Raw genomic sequence first — 16,661 nt, forward strand, 5'->3', positions numbered from 1 at the left:
TGGTGGCCGTTCAGAAGCATTACGAAATCTTTCTGCGAGATTGTTGTTGAAAGCTTCATAAACTCTTCTAGCCTTTCGATTTGTTTCTCTTAGTATGATGTCACACATCTCTGGACTCATGATGGATTTGAACAGCTCTTTTTCTGTAAATAGATTGCTGGTTGCTGCAGGCCCACCTCTTTGTCGTAGGATGTTACGAGATCTTGTTTGGGCAGTTGGCAGCGGATCTCTATGCCATTCGGTTTCATCCTTAGCAATCCAAATGCTATCAACATGTTGAGACATGGCAGGGACATCTTCAACACTCTCGTCTGAGTCGTATTCTTCTTCCTGTTCTACCACCATTTCTTCTTCAATGTCGGACGCTTCTTCAATGCCATCATCTGCTTCTGGTATGTAGTTTTCATCGTCAGATGCAACATATGCGCCTTCCTCATATTCAGAATCAGATTCTTCAATCATACGCCTTATTTCATCGGCCGTATATCTGAAAGGCAGCAAAAAAGTAAATAAATGTGTATAATGTTTCTTTGTGAAATACCGGTACTACAAAAGTAGGCTATAAGTTGGACACAAAATGATACTGACCTCAATCGTCGTGTTCTTCGATTATCGTAAATGCTAGATTCAGCATCACCATCACTCATGATTTCTTCACCAACCTTCCAAAACTTATAGCCTAAGTACAACCAATTTTCAATCTACAGTTTACACCTAACCAATTCCGGCAGAAAACTTACCAATTCCTACTAGTCCTACTCAAATATAATCAAAAACTCTAATACTGCACATGCCTTGTCTTATCTAAGGCAAGAGACGAAGGGAGAGGAAACGAAGTGGAACGACTGGGATGACGATAGCTGATCGCAGAGGCAGAAAGGATGATAAAAATAAAAGGGGAATGGAGAGAGAACTGGTGCAGCAACACGTGCTATACTTCCCTAGAGCACAGTATTTAAACGCTCTGACCAATAAATACGGCATACCGTACAAAAAATATAACTAACTTGGAAATTTCAATGGAAAATGTACGTGGGTACAATTGTACCCATGCCGCCTGTTAGCGGTGTAAAAATATGCAGTCTGACAAAGGTTAAATCTAGTTTCATGAAATCTTGTGTCATCGGATCGTTCTTTGAAAACTTTGATGTTCAAAGTGTAAAGTGCCCAAGTTCAAAGTGTTATAAAGAACAACGTAGAAGTATAAGCGAAGTTTGAAATTTCATTAGTAGGTAGGCTAATTGAGCTTTTAAATTTCAAACAGTTTGCATTCTTATGTATGTTTGTTGACAACACTACTTTATAAAAGCGTTACATTGAATTTTTTTCATCATTTCAGCAATTGCTGATGAAAACGTCGTTCACTATCAGTTTTATTCATCAGTTTTCAAAAATGTAAGCGTAAGCATGCTCAAGTGATCAGTAAATAATTTTAAATATACAGGTGGTTTGAAGTTGGTTTTGCAGTTTCTATAAAGAAATTTTTTTAAAATGTTGTTGACATTAAAATTGATATTTGCTCTCTGGTTTGCTTATGTGAAATGTCAATCATCGGGAACTGACAACTCTTACGCCGGTCCACCAACCTTTATTTGTAATGCTGGTGGTAACGATGGGCCAGTTGGTCAACTACCTGTCCACTCCAATGGCAATATTGCCCAGGGGCGTCCCGGTAAGACTGGAGTAAAGGGCGTACAGGGCCTACAGGGTGCGAAAGGACAAAAAGTAAGTGTTGAATTTTTGTAAGGCGATATACAAAGTTTTGGCCTTTTTTTATTCGCATCCATGCTTTTGCCTAGTGATTATAAGTTTAAGGTCAAAAATTCAATTTTGTGTCATTTAAACTAATAAGTTTTAATGTGTTGATACATTACTTCAAGTCTTTATACTGTACATCTGCCCGATAGCTTAGTTGGTTCAGCATCCTACTTTGTGCACGAAGTAGCATCAAGATGTAGACGAGCTAGTTCGACTCTTGAGATGTGCGCTTGAATAACGCATTTCAAGCACATCTCCCGTTCAACGTCGCCTAGTGCAGGGGTCCGCAAATACTTATTGGCGCGACCCAAATGACAATACTTTTATTTCTTCGCTACTCAAACGTTTCGGAAGCACATAATTTTGCTCAAAATACTTTGCAATTTAATATCAATTTCATTATCGTCGTCTCCGCGGATTAAGTCCACATTCACACCGGACAATTTTGGGACGATTTTCAGGGACGATTTTCTGCCACTCCTATACTTTCAGCAATTCCGGAATGGACCACATTGGGCCTAAAAAGCGGGTGGACCTATTAACCGCGGGCTGAATAAGTGGGAACTAGGCTACTGTCATTGAAAGTATAAATTTTCTTGTATGCTACAAAATTGTATGAAACTTATCACATCACAGAGTATATGATTGTATTAATTTTTGCCAAACAAATTATATTGATAGTAAGTTTAAACTGTTTTGCAACCCACAGTAGATGGTCTCGAGACCCAAATTTGGGTCGCGAACCACTATTTGCGGACTTCTGGCATAGTGGAAGGAATAATTCACAGATCACAAAACTTTGACATTCGGAAACTTTACTTTGTCAATCTCAGTAACTTGGCATGTGTCAGCGGGTTCAAAGCCAGGAATATCCATTGGGATGTTTCAGAAGATGAAAATTAAAACTAACCAAGAAATAGTTGTCTTCTCAAAAACACTGTCACCTTTCTATGTAGGATGGTGACTTTATCTTGTAGTGCCCACTGCCAATCGGCTAGGCTCCCAACCCTTTGTTTGATCGGACTCAGTGCATTGGAATTAAATGCTTGAAATCTTTCAGGGAGAGCAAGGAACTCCAGAAGATGTCAGTGAAAGATTACGAAAGCTTGAAAACCAATTAGAAGAATTTCAATGTAAAAAATTATTTGTAAAACCAATATGACACTAACCCATACTCAAAACAAAACTACCTAACTTCAATTAATCAAGAATTGCGGTGTAAATCTTTGTTGTAAATGGTCTACGAAAATAACTCAGAATTGAAATTAAGAATCTTAAAATCTCACATAGCTTACGCTTCTAAAAACTAACCTGTTTTTATTTAACTTACCTTTGTGTGCTACAAATATAAATGTTGTACCATCGGTTTTATTTAATATACAGTAGCTGTAAAATTTATTTAAATCATTAAAGTAAGCTGGATTCTAAATCATATTTATTTGAACTTATTCAACAGAGTAAGTTCTATTAAAACATCTGTTTTATTTAAATAAGCTTCATTGAAAGTTAAAGAATGTCTAGCCTGGCTGATCAAAATTTAATTTTTGTTTATATAAGATTGAACTAATTTGCATAAAAAAAATTAATTAATTTGCATTATAAGACACGAAGCTGAGTAGTTTATGTACTACAGTGAGCATAATTGCTTGGGTTAGACGTATTTCAAAAGATGCTTCTTTCGCTTTCTTGATTTGTGGTACAAAAGTTTAAACCTCCATCAACATAACAAATGCTTCATTATCTACAAATTCAGCTTCCCTTCGACCGAATCGCTCTGCAGACATTTAACTGATGTTTTCAGCACTATAAACCTTCTCCTCTATAATAAGCTAATATTTAATTTATGGTTAAAGCATCATTGGTCAATCCCCCAAAGTCATGTGACTATATCCATGGAATAGCTGACCAATCAGGAGTCTACTTGATAACACCTGATAGTTCAACAGTGGCGCCGTTTTATGTTCATTGTAACTTCAATGGAACAACTACAGGTAAGATGCTAAGCAATGTATTGCTTTATATTATTATGAATCAAGCAATTGTCTAATATAACCACATAACAGATAGATAGCATCATATGTTATCTCTAAATGATATGAGATGTTCTTCTGGTGCAAATTAAGCTAAACTATCACAAGATGTATACAGTGACAATCTGCTTTTATTTAATAGATATAATATATAATAGATATGTTATCTCTATTATAGCCTACGCCAGAAAATGAAATAGTTACTATCACAATAATCTTAACAGCATGTTCAGTTTTCACAAGATCTGAAAAAAGTTCTAAAAAACAAGTAAAAAAATAAACCTGCATCACTGGCTAAAATTATATGTTGAAAACATGAATAAACTTTACTTTGTTCCCAACCAAATCTTCAAATCAAATGAAAGAACTTTCGTAAAATCTTCAATCTAAAAAGTTCAGTTGGGTTCATGTAACAATGCAATAGCCTCAATAAAGCCATTGTGATTGTAAAATAATACAAATCTACATTTTGTGCCCAAGCGAAAGCGTGTGTTGGTTTTTGCAGCTGGAATAAAGTGAATTATCGCATTTTTGTTTACTTCGGTTTTAAACCAAAATGAAAAGAACTGTGTCTCAAAAACAATTTTTTCACCAAAACTTTCCATCTGTTTTGTCTGTGAGGCCTGTATTTGATGTTCGCTCCTGACATAACAATTATATAGAAATAATACACAGTCGCTGAATACACTGAGTGTTGTTATGTGACGAAACCACAACGTTCCCATAATATGTCGTTGTTACATTTCAGAGACCATCATCTCACACGACAGTACGAATGAGATCAGTGTTGCCAAGTGCGAAGATCAAAGATGTTACAAACGGAAGATTAAATATGACGTCACATTGTCACAAGTGATTGCTTTGATCGAACAATCACAGAGTTGCAGACAATTCATTAAGGTTAGTAGCTCGATATTGAAACTGCGATATTTCTTTTCATATCAAAGCTTCAAGTTTAAAACTGACATGGACAAAAAGGAGAAATTATTTTTGAAATCTTCACTGACGTTAATTTATTCGTATGGGTTGGAGTGTCCTCCAAGGTCGTCGAAAGACCCTTACTGAGTTGAGGGAGCTTGTCAAATAAGTCTCCCTATCCTGTCTGGCAGACTTTAGAACATCACCGACTTGTTTATTTTGTTTTTCCTACGTTTCTACGGTTCTCAAACGTTTCTTAGTTATTTTTTTGTTGTTGACAGATTTTGTTTGACAGTTTTGGATGCTCTTGAAAATGTCTGAAAGTCTGTTTTTGTGTTGAGTCTGTTTGTGGTCTATACAAGAACTACCCGTTTGTTACCTTCAGGAACTAATAAAGATGCCCTAGTTTTTGTTTTCTTGATTACAAATGTAGATAATTCTGACTCAAATAGGTAGGCATGTGGCTTCAAAATGGTTGCAAATGGCACAATGCACTTGCAGTCAAGTACACGCTTGGTTAGCGCAAGATATCAGGAAACCTGCATCAAGACTTGGAAATATCACGTTACTTGATATACATTATTAGCCTTACGTTATTAGCTTACGTTTTGTTTTTTTATGTTGGTTGAAGTGGTTTGTACAGATGTTACGTGAACACAGCTCTATGACACTTCTAAAAGTTACACAAATAGAAACAGTTTTAACTGGTAGAAAGTCAATCTTGGAAATTTGCAACAAAACATAGTTTATGAAATAATAATGGTGTGTGGCAGTGTGTGTCCTTAACATTTTGAATGCTGCAAACGTCGTGTGCCGAGTGCCCACACACTTCACGTTATTAGATTGGATTCTATTAGACAAGACGTCGTTGTTGAGATTAGCAGTGGCATGTAACAACTACAGCCATAAATTTCTAATAGGCCACTTGTTTATTACAATTGGTTTCATTGCCGTTTTGTCAAATTAAAAAATTTACATAGTTTAAACTTAAAAAATGAGTAAATTTTAAACCTCTTTGTTATAATATTTACCACAAGATGGATCCAAGTTTATCTTGTGAATTGAACTTAAGTTCCCTGTTGAGTACGTGTAAAGTAATAAAATTCAAACCTCACTTATTGGGTTTCTTTCAGTATCGATGTGTTGCATCATTCATGTTCCGAAACAACGACCCAACATTCGCTGCCTGGTTGTCACGTGATGGATCAGCACAGATATACTGGGGAGGAGCTACGTCACGTAGGGACCGCTATTGTGCATGTGGAGAAACTGGTAAGATTGTTTCAGGAAATATTCTGATACAGGCCCGCAACCAGCAAGTATTTTCGGGGGGAGGGGCATTTAATTTTTATCAAAGAACAAACATTAAAATGATGCATTGTGACATTTTTATGTTAATGTCCACGCCCATTGATAAGGGACAAGAGTGTGTGGCAGTGGCACTACCATATTACGGTTCAGTGGTCATAACTTATGTCAATCACGTTTTTGTTTAGTACAGCATTAAAGGAAACTAAACTAGCCTTTGTAACCTTTTCTCATTTAGCTATGACTACCCGAGGAAGAAAATTACGATAATACAGTAATGTGTTCAGTTGATTACAAATGAAATACAACATCTGTAGGCTACGAACTGCATTGGCACGACTGGAGTCATAAATTAATCAATAACATATATTTACATCAACATAAACAAACAGATACATATGAATAAACTCAACACGGTAATTACAAATTACAATCCTGAAACATTTTGTTGGCTCAACAAGCTTTTATGTTTGTAGGCCCAAAGAAGTTGACTTTGCAAATGCAAAATGACATTTTAATGTAGAGCATAATGTCTAACTTTCTACTTGATTTGGCAAGTTCGTTTAACACCAATTCCGCGCTTGGAATTTGAGTAACAGATAATGAGGATGCCAGCCTAATTTATCGAACAAAATCGTTAGCATGGCTTCCAACCAGCGTAGCCTACTTTCGGTTTCGATGGTCTGCACTCACCAGTATGGCTGTACGTGTACGACGTAGCCTACGTCTATTCATAGTACATTTCATACTGCATAGAACGCTTAAAAATTTTTAAAAAAATTTCGGGAAGGGCAAATGCCCCCAATGCCCCCCCTGGTTGCGGGCCTGTTCTGATGACTATAATGAAATTATTCCTATATGAGTTTCATTGTCGTATGCAAATATTAATATTACATATTAATGAAATTGTATACTGTATGTGCAGAAAATAAGGTACATTAACATAGCGCTTTAAATTGTAGGCTATGTATGTAATTGTAGCTATATGACAATACCTCCTTACGCAGTAGCCCACTTTAGTTGTTACATATACTTTCAATTTTGAACAATATACCAACAACATCAACTGAATTGATATCAATAAATCAGGGTTTTCAAACTTTTTTGCCTTCACCCCCCTTGGCGTCACTTGTAAAACTTTGTGCTTTCCCTGTACTTGTTCAAAGCATAAATCAAAGCCAAACTGCATAAATTTTACATGTTTTGGATTTTAAAATAAAGTTTATTTTCTATTATACATAAATCAGTAACCAAAATCAGAAGGTCTGAAAAAACATGCAACCAGTAAAAAATCGATAATTCTGAAAAGATATTAAATATTACAACTGTAATTTAATCTGCCAAAAAAAAACTCTAAACCTGTACTTCCTGAGAAGATATTAAATATTACAACTGTAATTTAATCTGCAAAAAAAACCTCTAAACTTGAATTCCTGAAAAGATATTAAATATTATAACCGTAATCCAATCTGCAGAAAAAAACTTCGGAATTACTAAGGACAACCTCCATCCGCCACGACAAAGTTTCAATCAATTTGTCCCAATGGAAACCAAGCAACATGATGGCAATATCTGTGACATCACAAAGAAGCAAAATGCTTGTGTGATGATCGGCGCAACCTGTAGTAATCTGAACAAAATGAATAAAAATTGTTTTTAAACCTGTAAAAATTAAATGAGATTTATAACCTGTAAAAATCAAATGAAATTTAATTTATTTTCAAAATTATAACCTGTGAATTGATGGTGCTGAGATTTGTTAGTTGGTCGGCTTGTTTCTTTTGAACGAACTTTCTGCTATTGTTGACAGAAATATGCTTGGCCTATATCGTGATGATGGTCTGGCTATTTTGCGTAATTTATCCGGCCCTAAGATTGATCGTTTGAGAAAGAATGTCATTCAATTATTTAAACAATATGGCTTAAATATTATTGTGGATACTGGTCTAATTGAAACTGATTTTCTTGACGTCACTTTGAATTTGCTATCTGGTAAATTCTGGCCTTATAGAAAACCCAATAATGATCCAATTTACATCCATGACCAGTCCAATCCGTGACCCGACAGTTTATCGAAAGACAATTTATCGAACGACAGTTCATCGAACGACAGTTTATCGAAAGACAGTTTATCGAACGACAATTCATCGAAACGACAGTTTATCGAAACGACAGTTCATCGAAACGACAGTTCATCGAACGACGGTTTATCGAAACGACAGTTCATCGAACGACAATTCATCGAAGGGGCTAGGGGCTAGAGGCTAGGAGTTAGGGGCTAGGGGCTAGAGGTTAAGAGTTAAGGTTAGAATTAGGGGTTAGTGGTTGGGAGTTGGAGTTTAAGGGTTAGGGGTAGGGGTTAAGGGTAGGGGTTGGGGTTTAAGGGGTAGGGTTAAGGTTAGGGGTTAGGGGTTAGTGGTTAGGAGTTAGGAGTTAGTGGTTAGGAGTTAGGGGTTGGGGGTTAAGGGTTAGGGGTAGGGTTACGGTTAGGGGTTAGTGGTTAGTGGTTAGTGGTTAGGGGTTGGGGGTTGGGGGTTAGGGTTAAGTTTTAAGGGTTAGGTTTTCGATTAACTGTTGTTCCAGGCCCCTAGCCAGCAGGGAGCCAGGGAGGCCTCGCCCTCCTTAAAAACAAATCCGCCCCCCCCTGGCAAAATCCAAACATTCAAGAGCAACAGCTACATTTATAATGATTTTGCCCATTTAAATTTTTTCGGCCTCCCTTAAAAAAATTGGCCCCCCTTGCTGTGCGGTCTGGCTACGGCCCTGTGTCGTTCGATAAATTGTCGTTCGATAAACTGTCGTTCGATAAACTGTCGTTTCGATAAACTGTCGTTTCGATAAACTGTCGTTCGATGAATTGTCGTTCGATAAACTGTCGTTTCGATAAACTGTTGTTCGATAAACTGTCGTTCGATGAACTGTCGTTCGATAAACTGTCGTAGTACCGTCCAATCATCCACCCAACATTAAGAGACAAATCCCGACTATGATTTCAAAGCGATTGTCCGCCACATCATTTGGCCAAAATGAATTTGATAAGACCGCATCTGTTTATAATGATGCCCTTTTGAAAAGTGGTTTTGCGGAGAGAGTTTGCTACAACTGCTAATAACTGCAACTGCTACAACTGCTACAACTGCTAATAACCCTGCTAATAACTTACGAACATCTAGGAAAAGGAGCCGGAAAATTTTATGGTTTAACCCTCCTTTCAGCTTGCAGGTTGATATAATAAATGGATAGCAGGTTGATATATTGATATAAAATATAACCATAAATGTACCTTCATGGATAGGTCTACACGAAACAGCACCGAACTATCCAAGGCAGTTTGGGACCTTAAGGACAAGGGTGTTGATCCTAAAATAACTTGGTCCATCCACAGCTGTGCTCGATCTTATAGTGGTGGTGGTCGTAACAATTGTGGCCTATGTTTGGCTGAAAAGCTGGCCATTCTGAAGGCTGATAGTGGCCACCTTTTGAACAAGCGTTCGGAACTGGTCGGCAAATGTCGTCATAGAAACAAATTTAAACTCAAGTACTTCAAAATAAAATAAATTCCTTTTGATTTTCACAGGTTTTAAAAAAAATTTTATTTGATTTTTACAGGCTATAAATCTCATTTAATTTTTACAGGTTTATAAACAGATTTCATTTCATTTGTTCAGGTCACTACAGGTTACATCATCACAATTCCTTGGGATTTTCACAGGTTATAATTTTGAAAATAAATTAAATTTCATTTGATTTTTACAGGTTATAAATCTCATTTAATTTTTACAGGTTTAAAAACAATTTTTATTCATTTTGTTCAGATTACTACAGGTTGCGCCGATCATCACACAAGCATTTTGCTTCTTTGTGATGTCATAGATATTGCCATCATGTTGCTTGGTTTCCATTGGGACAAATTGATTGAAACTTTGTCGTGGCGGATGGAGGTTGTCCTTAGTAATTCTGAAGTTTTTTTCTGCAGATTGGATTACGGTTATAATATTTAATATCTTTTCAGGAATTCAAGTTTAGAGGTTTTTTTTGCAGATTAAATTACAGTTGTAATATTTAATATCTTCTCAGGAAGTACAGGTTTAGAGTTTTTTTTTGGCAGATTAAATTACAGTTGTAATATTTAATATCTTTTCAGAATTATCGATTTTTTACTGGTTGAATGTTTTTTCAGACCTTCTGATGATCCGTTAGGTGAAACAATTTGTAAAGGCTTCAGATAGTAATAACTATATTTGATTTAATTCGCTCTGCTTTGCCTTTTTGCTGAGCATTGAGCACTTTATGTAGTATTAATAGTTTTCATTGTGTTAAATCAGTAACCTAGATGCTTTTTCGAAGTTAGCGGTTGAATTCTTGTCTTAGTTGAAGACAATGCACACCGCATGTCAAGTTTACAGATAAGTTTGTTGCAATCTTGTGTCTTTACACTTGCAAGTGCAGAAAAGCTACTTTCACATAAAAATCCGTACAAATAAACATTGTTTACAAACAATGGACTAAACAATAATCGCAAAAATAAGGACTGGGATAGAAATTACAGTCAAAACAAGGCCACATCACCAGGCAATAATCGTGACACAGAGTAAGATGTTGCCAACATTTCTGTTCACGACTTATACATGTACAATAGGGTGGGCCGTTTTTGACTTTTTTTCGAAATTCAAAAACGGCTAGTCATAAAAAGTGGCACATGCATGAAAAAATTACGTGTGCAAAATTCATCAGTTTGGGGGTGCATCTTCTGCCCCCGCAGGGGGGTCAAACTTTCAATTTTTTGAAAAAAAGGGGAAATTTCACTTTCCGTTTTAACATAATTTTTTTTATAATTTTTCTACTGGATAGTTATAAGTTGTAAGTGGGATGTACCCAGAACTTTCCTATGTAAAGGCATGTTCGAAGCTTAAGGTTTACTGCCCCGCATCGACGACCAAAATGCTGAATTTTCACAAATTTGAAATGCTATTTTGTCATTGCTCAATAAACAAACTTGTCGCAAAAGGGCGAGATGGTGTTAACGCTGTATACGCTCATTTATGTTCTGTCCATTAACTTTGCAGGATGATACGAACTGACAAACTATAAGACGTAGTCTTGCTTAAAGGGCGGGGAAACCCAAATTAACTTTGCGAGTTTTTTGTTTCAGCGTGATGTCATTGTGTACAACTTGCGTTTTAGCAAAGAAAAAATCCAAATTTTGTTGCCCTTCTCTCGCTAAGGCCGCTTTTGTTTGATACCCGTTTGCGAGGTCTCGTTGCGCATCAAGCTGTGATGCTGTTCGCTGTGAGGTCACAAGGTACATATAGTTGTGGCCAAAAGTTTAAGACCAGACTTGATTTATGATGATTTTTGCATTACTTTAAAATACTGCATCAGATATAAGATGATGCATAAAGATGATGCAACTGAAACAATATCTGATGCAGTATTTTGAAGTAATGCAAAAATGGTCATAAATCAAGTCTGGTCTTAAACTTTTGGCCACAACTATATGTACCTTGTGACGTCACAGCGAACAGCATCACAGCTAGATGCGCGCGAGACCTCGCAAACGGGTATCAAACAAAAGCGGCCTTAGCGAGACGAGGGCAACAAAATTTGGATTTTTTTTTTGCTAAAACGCATTCTGTACACAATGACATCACGCTGAAACAAAAAACTCGCAAAAAGTTAATTTGGGTTTCCCCGCCCTTTAAATTAAAAGCAATAGTAGGCCTACGTTTGATCAGTTGCAGCTATAAAACGCAACCTATCATTAACTTCAAAATAAAAGCAATATGATCTGCAGGTTCCGTAAATGGAAGTACTGTACAGTTCCACGTGAATTGTTATCATGATTTTGTTTACACAAATTTGTCATTTACAAACCATTAAACGTTCACTTGATAGGCTACTACAGAACCACATAGCCTACAAGAGTAAACTTTGTTTGACAGCAATGTAACGATAAAAAAGAACTTGTGTTAACAAAAAAACGAAATTGTGTCAAAAATACAACAAACAACAAGGTCTTTTAGCTAGTTCCCCAGATTATTGCTCAAATTTAGTTCTGGCTGAAGTCTAATGAATCATAAAATCTTGTTTCGACTGGAACCTAGGAATTTTTTTTCCTTGATTGTAATATTGCTTTAATGTAGGCTACCCATCTCTTTCAACGCTGTCCACCACATGTGATGAGCATCTGTTACGTGTGTGGCAGAGAAAACGTAGAAAACAACGTAGAACGTAGAATTCTATTGGCTGTGTTCAACCATCTTGAGTGGTTCATCATACCTGGACTCCTATATGCGAAATGAATTGATATATCTCCACTTTTCACTGCTCTGTGCATGTGTAGAAGATATTTTTGGTCAGTGCTGAGGTCATTTTCATCAATTTCAATCTCTGGTGCAGGAACTGCTTTATATTTTACAACATCTAGTTGTGTGACAGTGGCTAGCTGCTTTATAATGGGCCCAGTGAAGCTATCAGGTCTGCTACTATTGCCATATCTTTTATAAGATGCCTAAAAGGCAATTCATTACTATGGAGTAGGCATATTAACCATTGAAGTGGCTTTTGGAAATGATCTTCTAGGAGCTTTATCACGACGCCTTTATGACCTGTGTTTATTACGGTTCCATCGCATCCAATTGCCATTACATTATCGTAGCTAATTTTATTGGATCAAAGATATTCAAGAATCCCGGTAGCTATTGACACACTAGATCCGTAGGCTGCAGTAAAATGACCAATGAAATGAGAACTTGGTTCCTCAAGTAAAGTAATGTGTTCTTCAACTGCAAAATGTTTTCGAAGTCGACCAGCAATTTCATTTTGTTTGATGGTTTCATCTTTTCGGCCATCAAAATATATGCTTTGCAAATTTATGCACATGATAGGCCTACTTTCCATTTGAGTTGTAAACCTCATTTTGTTCTCGCTCTTCTCACTTTGCTTTTATCTATGACTGATTGAGATTCGCTATCCGTTACAACTCCCGCATCTTGTAGAAATGATGAAGCAATAAGTGCTGCAGACCTATCTGAAATACCAGTACGATCGCATGATTCAGCAAATACTACTAAACTGGAAGTAGCTTTGGTTTTTCTGGGGTTTTCCGAGGCAAAACTGGGTTGATAATCAAAATCTTCGCAGCGTTCTTCATTGGATGACAAAGTTTCTGAGCTTGAATAAGAAGTTAAAGGTGTTTTAACCAAAGCGTTACTTGTGCCTGCTCCTGGGTCTTCACGTAAAGAACGGAATTGTTCTGATCTTGCGACACTCCTCGGAAAACGTTTACAATTAGATTTTGTGGCCGATTTATCATGTTTATCAATCACCATTATGCGAGTTGTTCTTTGATCAAGAAAGAACTGTTGTTCTGTAACAGGAACACGATTTTCCTGCAAGTAAGTACATTGCAGAAAATTTGAACACTTAGGCTACAACAACCGATTTCAAATATTTTTGCTTTGCAGATTCTTTCATTTGGTCCAAATTTTGCTGAAATTTAGGCCCACCTCTAGATTTTGACTTCAAAAGGTTATTCTTTTTTTTTGTAACTCTTTATCATAAATATGTACTGATGTTCGTACCTCATTCGTATCATCCTGCAAAGTTAATGGACAGAACATAAATGAGCGTATACAGCGTTAACACCATCTCGCCCTTTTGCGACAAGTTTGTTTATTGAGCAATGACAAAATAGCATCTCAAATTGGTGAAAATTCAGCATATTAGTCGTCGATGCGGGGGCAGTAAACCTTAAGCTTCGAACATGCCTTTACATAGGAACGTTCTGGGTGCATCCCACTTACAATTTATAACTAGCCAGTAGAAAAATTATAAAAAAAATTATGTTAAAACGGAAAGTGAAATTTCCCCTTTTTTTCAAAAAATTGAAAGTTTGACCCCCCTGCGGGGGCAGAAGATGCACCCCCAAACTTATGAAATTTTGCACACGTAATTTTTTCATGCATGTGCCACTTTTTATGACTAGCCGTTTTTGAATTTCGAAAAAAAGTCAAAAACGGCCCACCCTAATGTACAATACAGTAGCATGCGGTACTAATGCAACAGTCTACCACTTTCGAGCTCTTTTTGGAGAATTTTTACGCCCTTTAAGGGGGGCGCGTTCCTCATTTTAAGAACCACTGCAATAAAGGGAAGTGCCTTGCAATTGCAATAAGTTTTCCACCCAGATGAGCGCAATAAACGTCATGATTAAAGCGATTTTTTTGTAACCTAAACAATTCAAAAAAATGACTTTAATTTTGCGAAAAACTAACCAAAAAGGGACTTTACTCAACGAAAACAAGAAAGCAAAAGAAAAAGCAGCAATTCAACGTAAAAAAACATTTAAATTAGCTTCAGTTTGTGCTCAAGTTATAGTTGCACATTCAAACTACACATAAGTAATGTTTTACATTCTCTGGCAGAAAGTTTCTGGCAATCAAACACTTTAGCTGTTGCAAGGAAAACAAGTGGTTAAAGATAGTTGACACAATTTTGTTTCATCGAAAAAATTACTTTACGAGTTTTCGGTAATACACGCGATACAACAAGCATGGGCTCGTGGAAACCTAAAATCCGTACCATAATAGAAGAGTCTTTGGCATTAGGCCTACATAGAATGTAAATTCATCTCCACAGTAGCAATGAAAGATATATAAATAAGGGAATTGCGCAAAAAGTGTGCACAATAAAGTGACCAAACAAACGAAAAGTAACCTAAAAACACAAAAAGTGACTTTTGGTAACTTTATAACTTCTTAAATATTAACCTCACAGCTATGAAATTTTGGTTCTACATTTCTTTTGTTAATTGGTACAACTGAAAAAAAAAGTAACTTTAGTAACAAAAAATCGCCCTATTCATGATCGAAATTGTGTAAACAATTGTTGAAACTCAAGAGCTTGTTGTTGGCACCCACTCGTCGTATCAGTGACGAAAGCACTTGTTGGCTACTGGGCCATGCAATTTATTTGGGACATTCATTACATGCGGTCTCATAATGTTCAATTAACTTGGTGTTGATTATTATTTTCTACAGTTTGCGCATGCTCTTTTTAAGTTGCTACTTGTGCATTATTCTATTGCTCTATTCATATTTTGATTTAGTCGTGAACGAAACATAAGTCGGCCCAATAGACTTTACAATTTATTTGATACTCTGCAGGTACCTGTGAGGACAACAATTGGAAATGTAATTGTGACAAGAACTCTTCCCCTGAAACTTCGGATGAAGGATATTTAACGGATAAGGATTCGCTTCCAGTGACGGAATTGCAATTTGGAGACAATGGCGACAGTAATGAAAAAGCCTGGCACACCCTCGGTCCATTGATATGCAGTGGACGTAGCCAAGACTAGATCTGATGTAATGCATTGTAATGCAGATTAAAGGAAATGCATCGATTATTGTTGTTGACCTTATCAGAAACTGATTGCTTTTTCGACATTGTATTCACTCAATCATCGATTACTATGTATTCTACTTAACAATAATAAAGCTTTAACAGAGAGTTCCTTTGTTGTACCACAGACATACAAAACAATGAAACAAGTTGCTCTGTTTTGAATGTGCTTAACAATGATATTTGCAGATTAATGATAGGATTGTATCGACTATCGCTTGTTCTGCGCCATCTTATAACGTTTTGCAAGAATTGCTTTTGGGCGAAACTTTCTGAAAAGAACAACCTTGGTGCAATTTACTGATTTGTACCAAACTTTTTCAGTACGCCGAAACATATTTCAAATGAAAACAAACAAGACTTGATTATTATTGTTTATTCCAATATTCGTTGCTGTTCGTGAAAAAGATTTGCTTTTGCTGAAAAAAAATATCAAAAACTGGCAAATAGGTTATTTGATTTTTCTCAAATGCTTTAACCATGAACTTTCAGCCAAGTGTTGCATTTCATTTAAAACAGAGGTGTGCAACGTGCGGCCCGCGAAGAAAAACTGTGCAGCCCGCGCAGATGTGCCAATTTTGAATTGTGTCCGGCCCACGATACGTGTTTATAATGCAGTTTAGTTTGGTACGTGTGAACAATTCATTGTGGAGCGGATTATTGTAGATTTCACACCTTTTGTTAACCATTTTGGAAATCTCTTACCGTCCACCGCTAATCCATTGTATTTAATTATTTGGAACGTAAAAATGTATGGTCACATAAAAAGCAGTATGAACACTTTACGACTTTGGAAAGCTCACGTACAGACAGGAAATATTTTTCACTTTCCAACTTTGAGAGACTATGGAATGCATCCTGAGAAGAAAACTGAATTTGCAGACTAACTTGAAAAATTGTTGTATGAATTTTTGGCTCGTTTCAAGGACTTCAAACCTCATGGACATTTGTTTGGTACGTTCTCTTTGCCATTCAATAGAGATTGACAAAGCACCAGAAGATATAACTTGAGCTTATTGACCTTCAAGAGAAGAACGGATTTGAAAGCGAAGTATTTAAAAATGAATCTTGGCGATTTTTACCGAAAACATCTCAACTAAGATGATGATGATGGCGTATGAGCGATCTTTCCAGGCTAGATTGGAGGGCAGGAAATCTTCAGCCACTCAGCAGTCTCGTCGTCCAGGATTCTCAGACCATGCGCACCGTGTGGAGGCCGGTGGGTTAGGCAGTGGTGGATGA

The 16,661-nt window shown here is 36.6% G+C and overlaps 1 protein-coding gene across 1 annotated transcript; it reads left to right on the forward strand.

The window, feature by feature from the left end:
- The first annotated feature begins 1,491 nt into the window (after window positions 1–1,491).
- LOC145771233 (contactin-associated protein-like 4) lies at window positions 1,492–16,202 on the forward strand. Its single transcript, XM_082582966.1, has 6 exons — window positions 1,492–1,725; window positions 2,819–2,891; window positions 3,612–3,749; window positions 4,537–4,688; window positions 5,840–5,978; window positions 15,182–16,202. The coding sequence occupies exons 1-6, from the start codon at window positions 1,492–1,494 to the stop codon at window positions 15,373–15,375; spliced, it is 930 nt and encodes a 309-aa protein (XP_082439092.1). The 3' UTR covers window positions 15,376–16,202.
- Window positions 16,203–16,661: the final 459 nt, after the last annotated feature.

This window comes from Aplidium turbinatum, chromosome 5 (assembly GCF_918807975.1).
Source record: "Aplidium turbinatum chromosome 5, kaAplTurb1.1, whole genome shotgun sequence".
Lineage (NCBI taxonomy): Eukaryota > Metazoa > Chordata > Ascidiacea > Aplousobranchia > Polyclinidae > Aplidium > Aplidium turbinatum.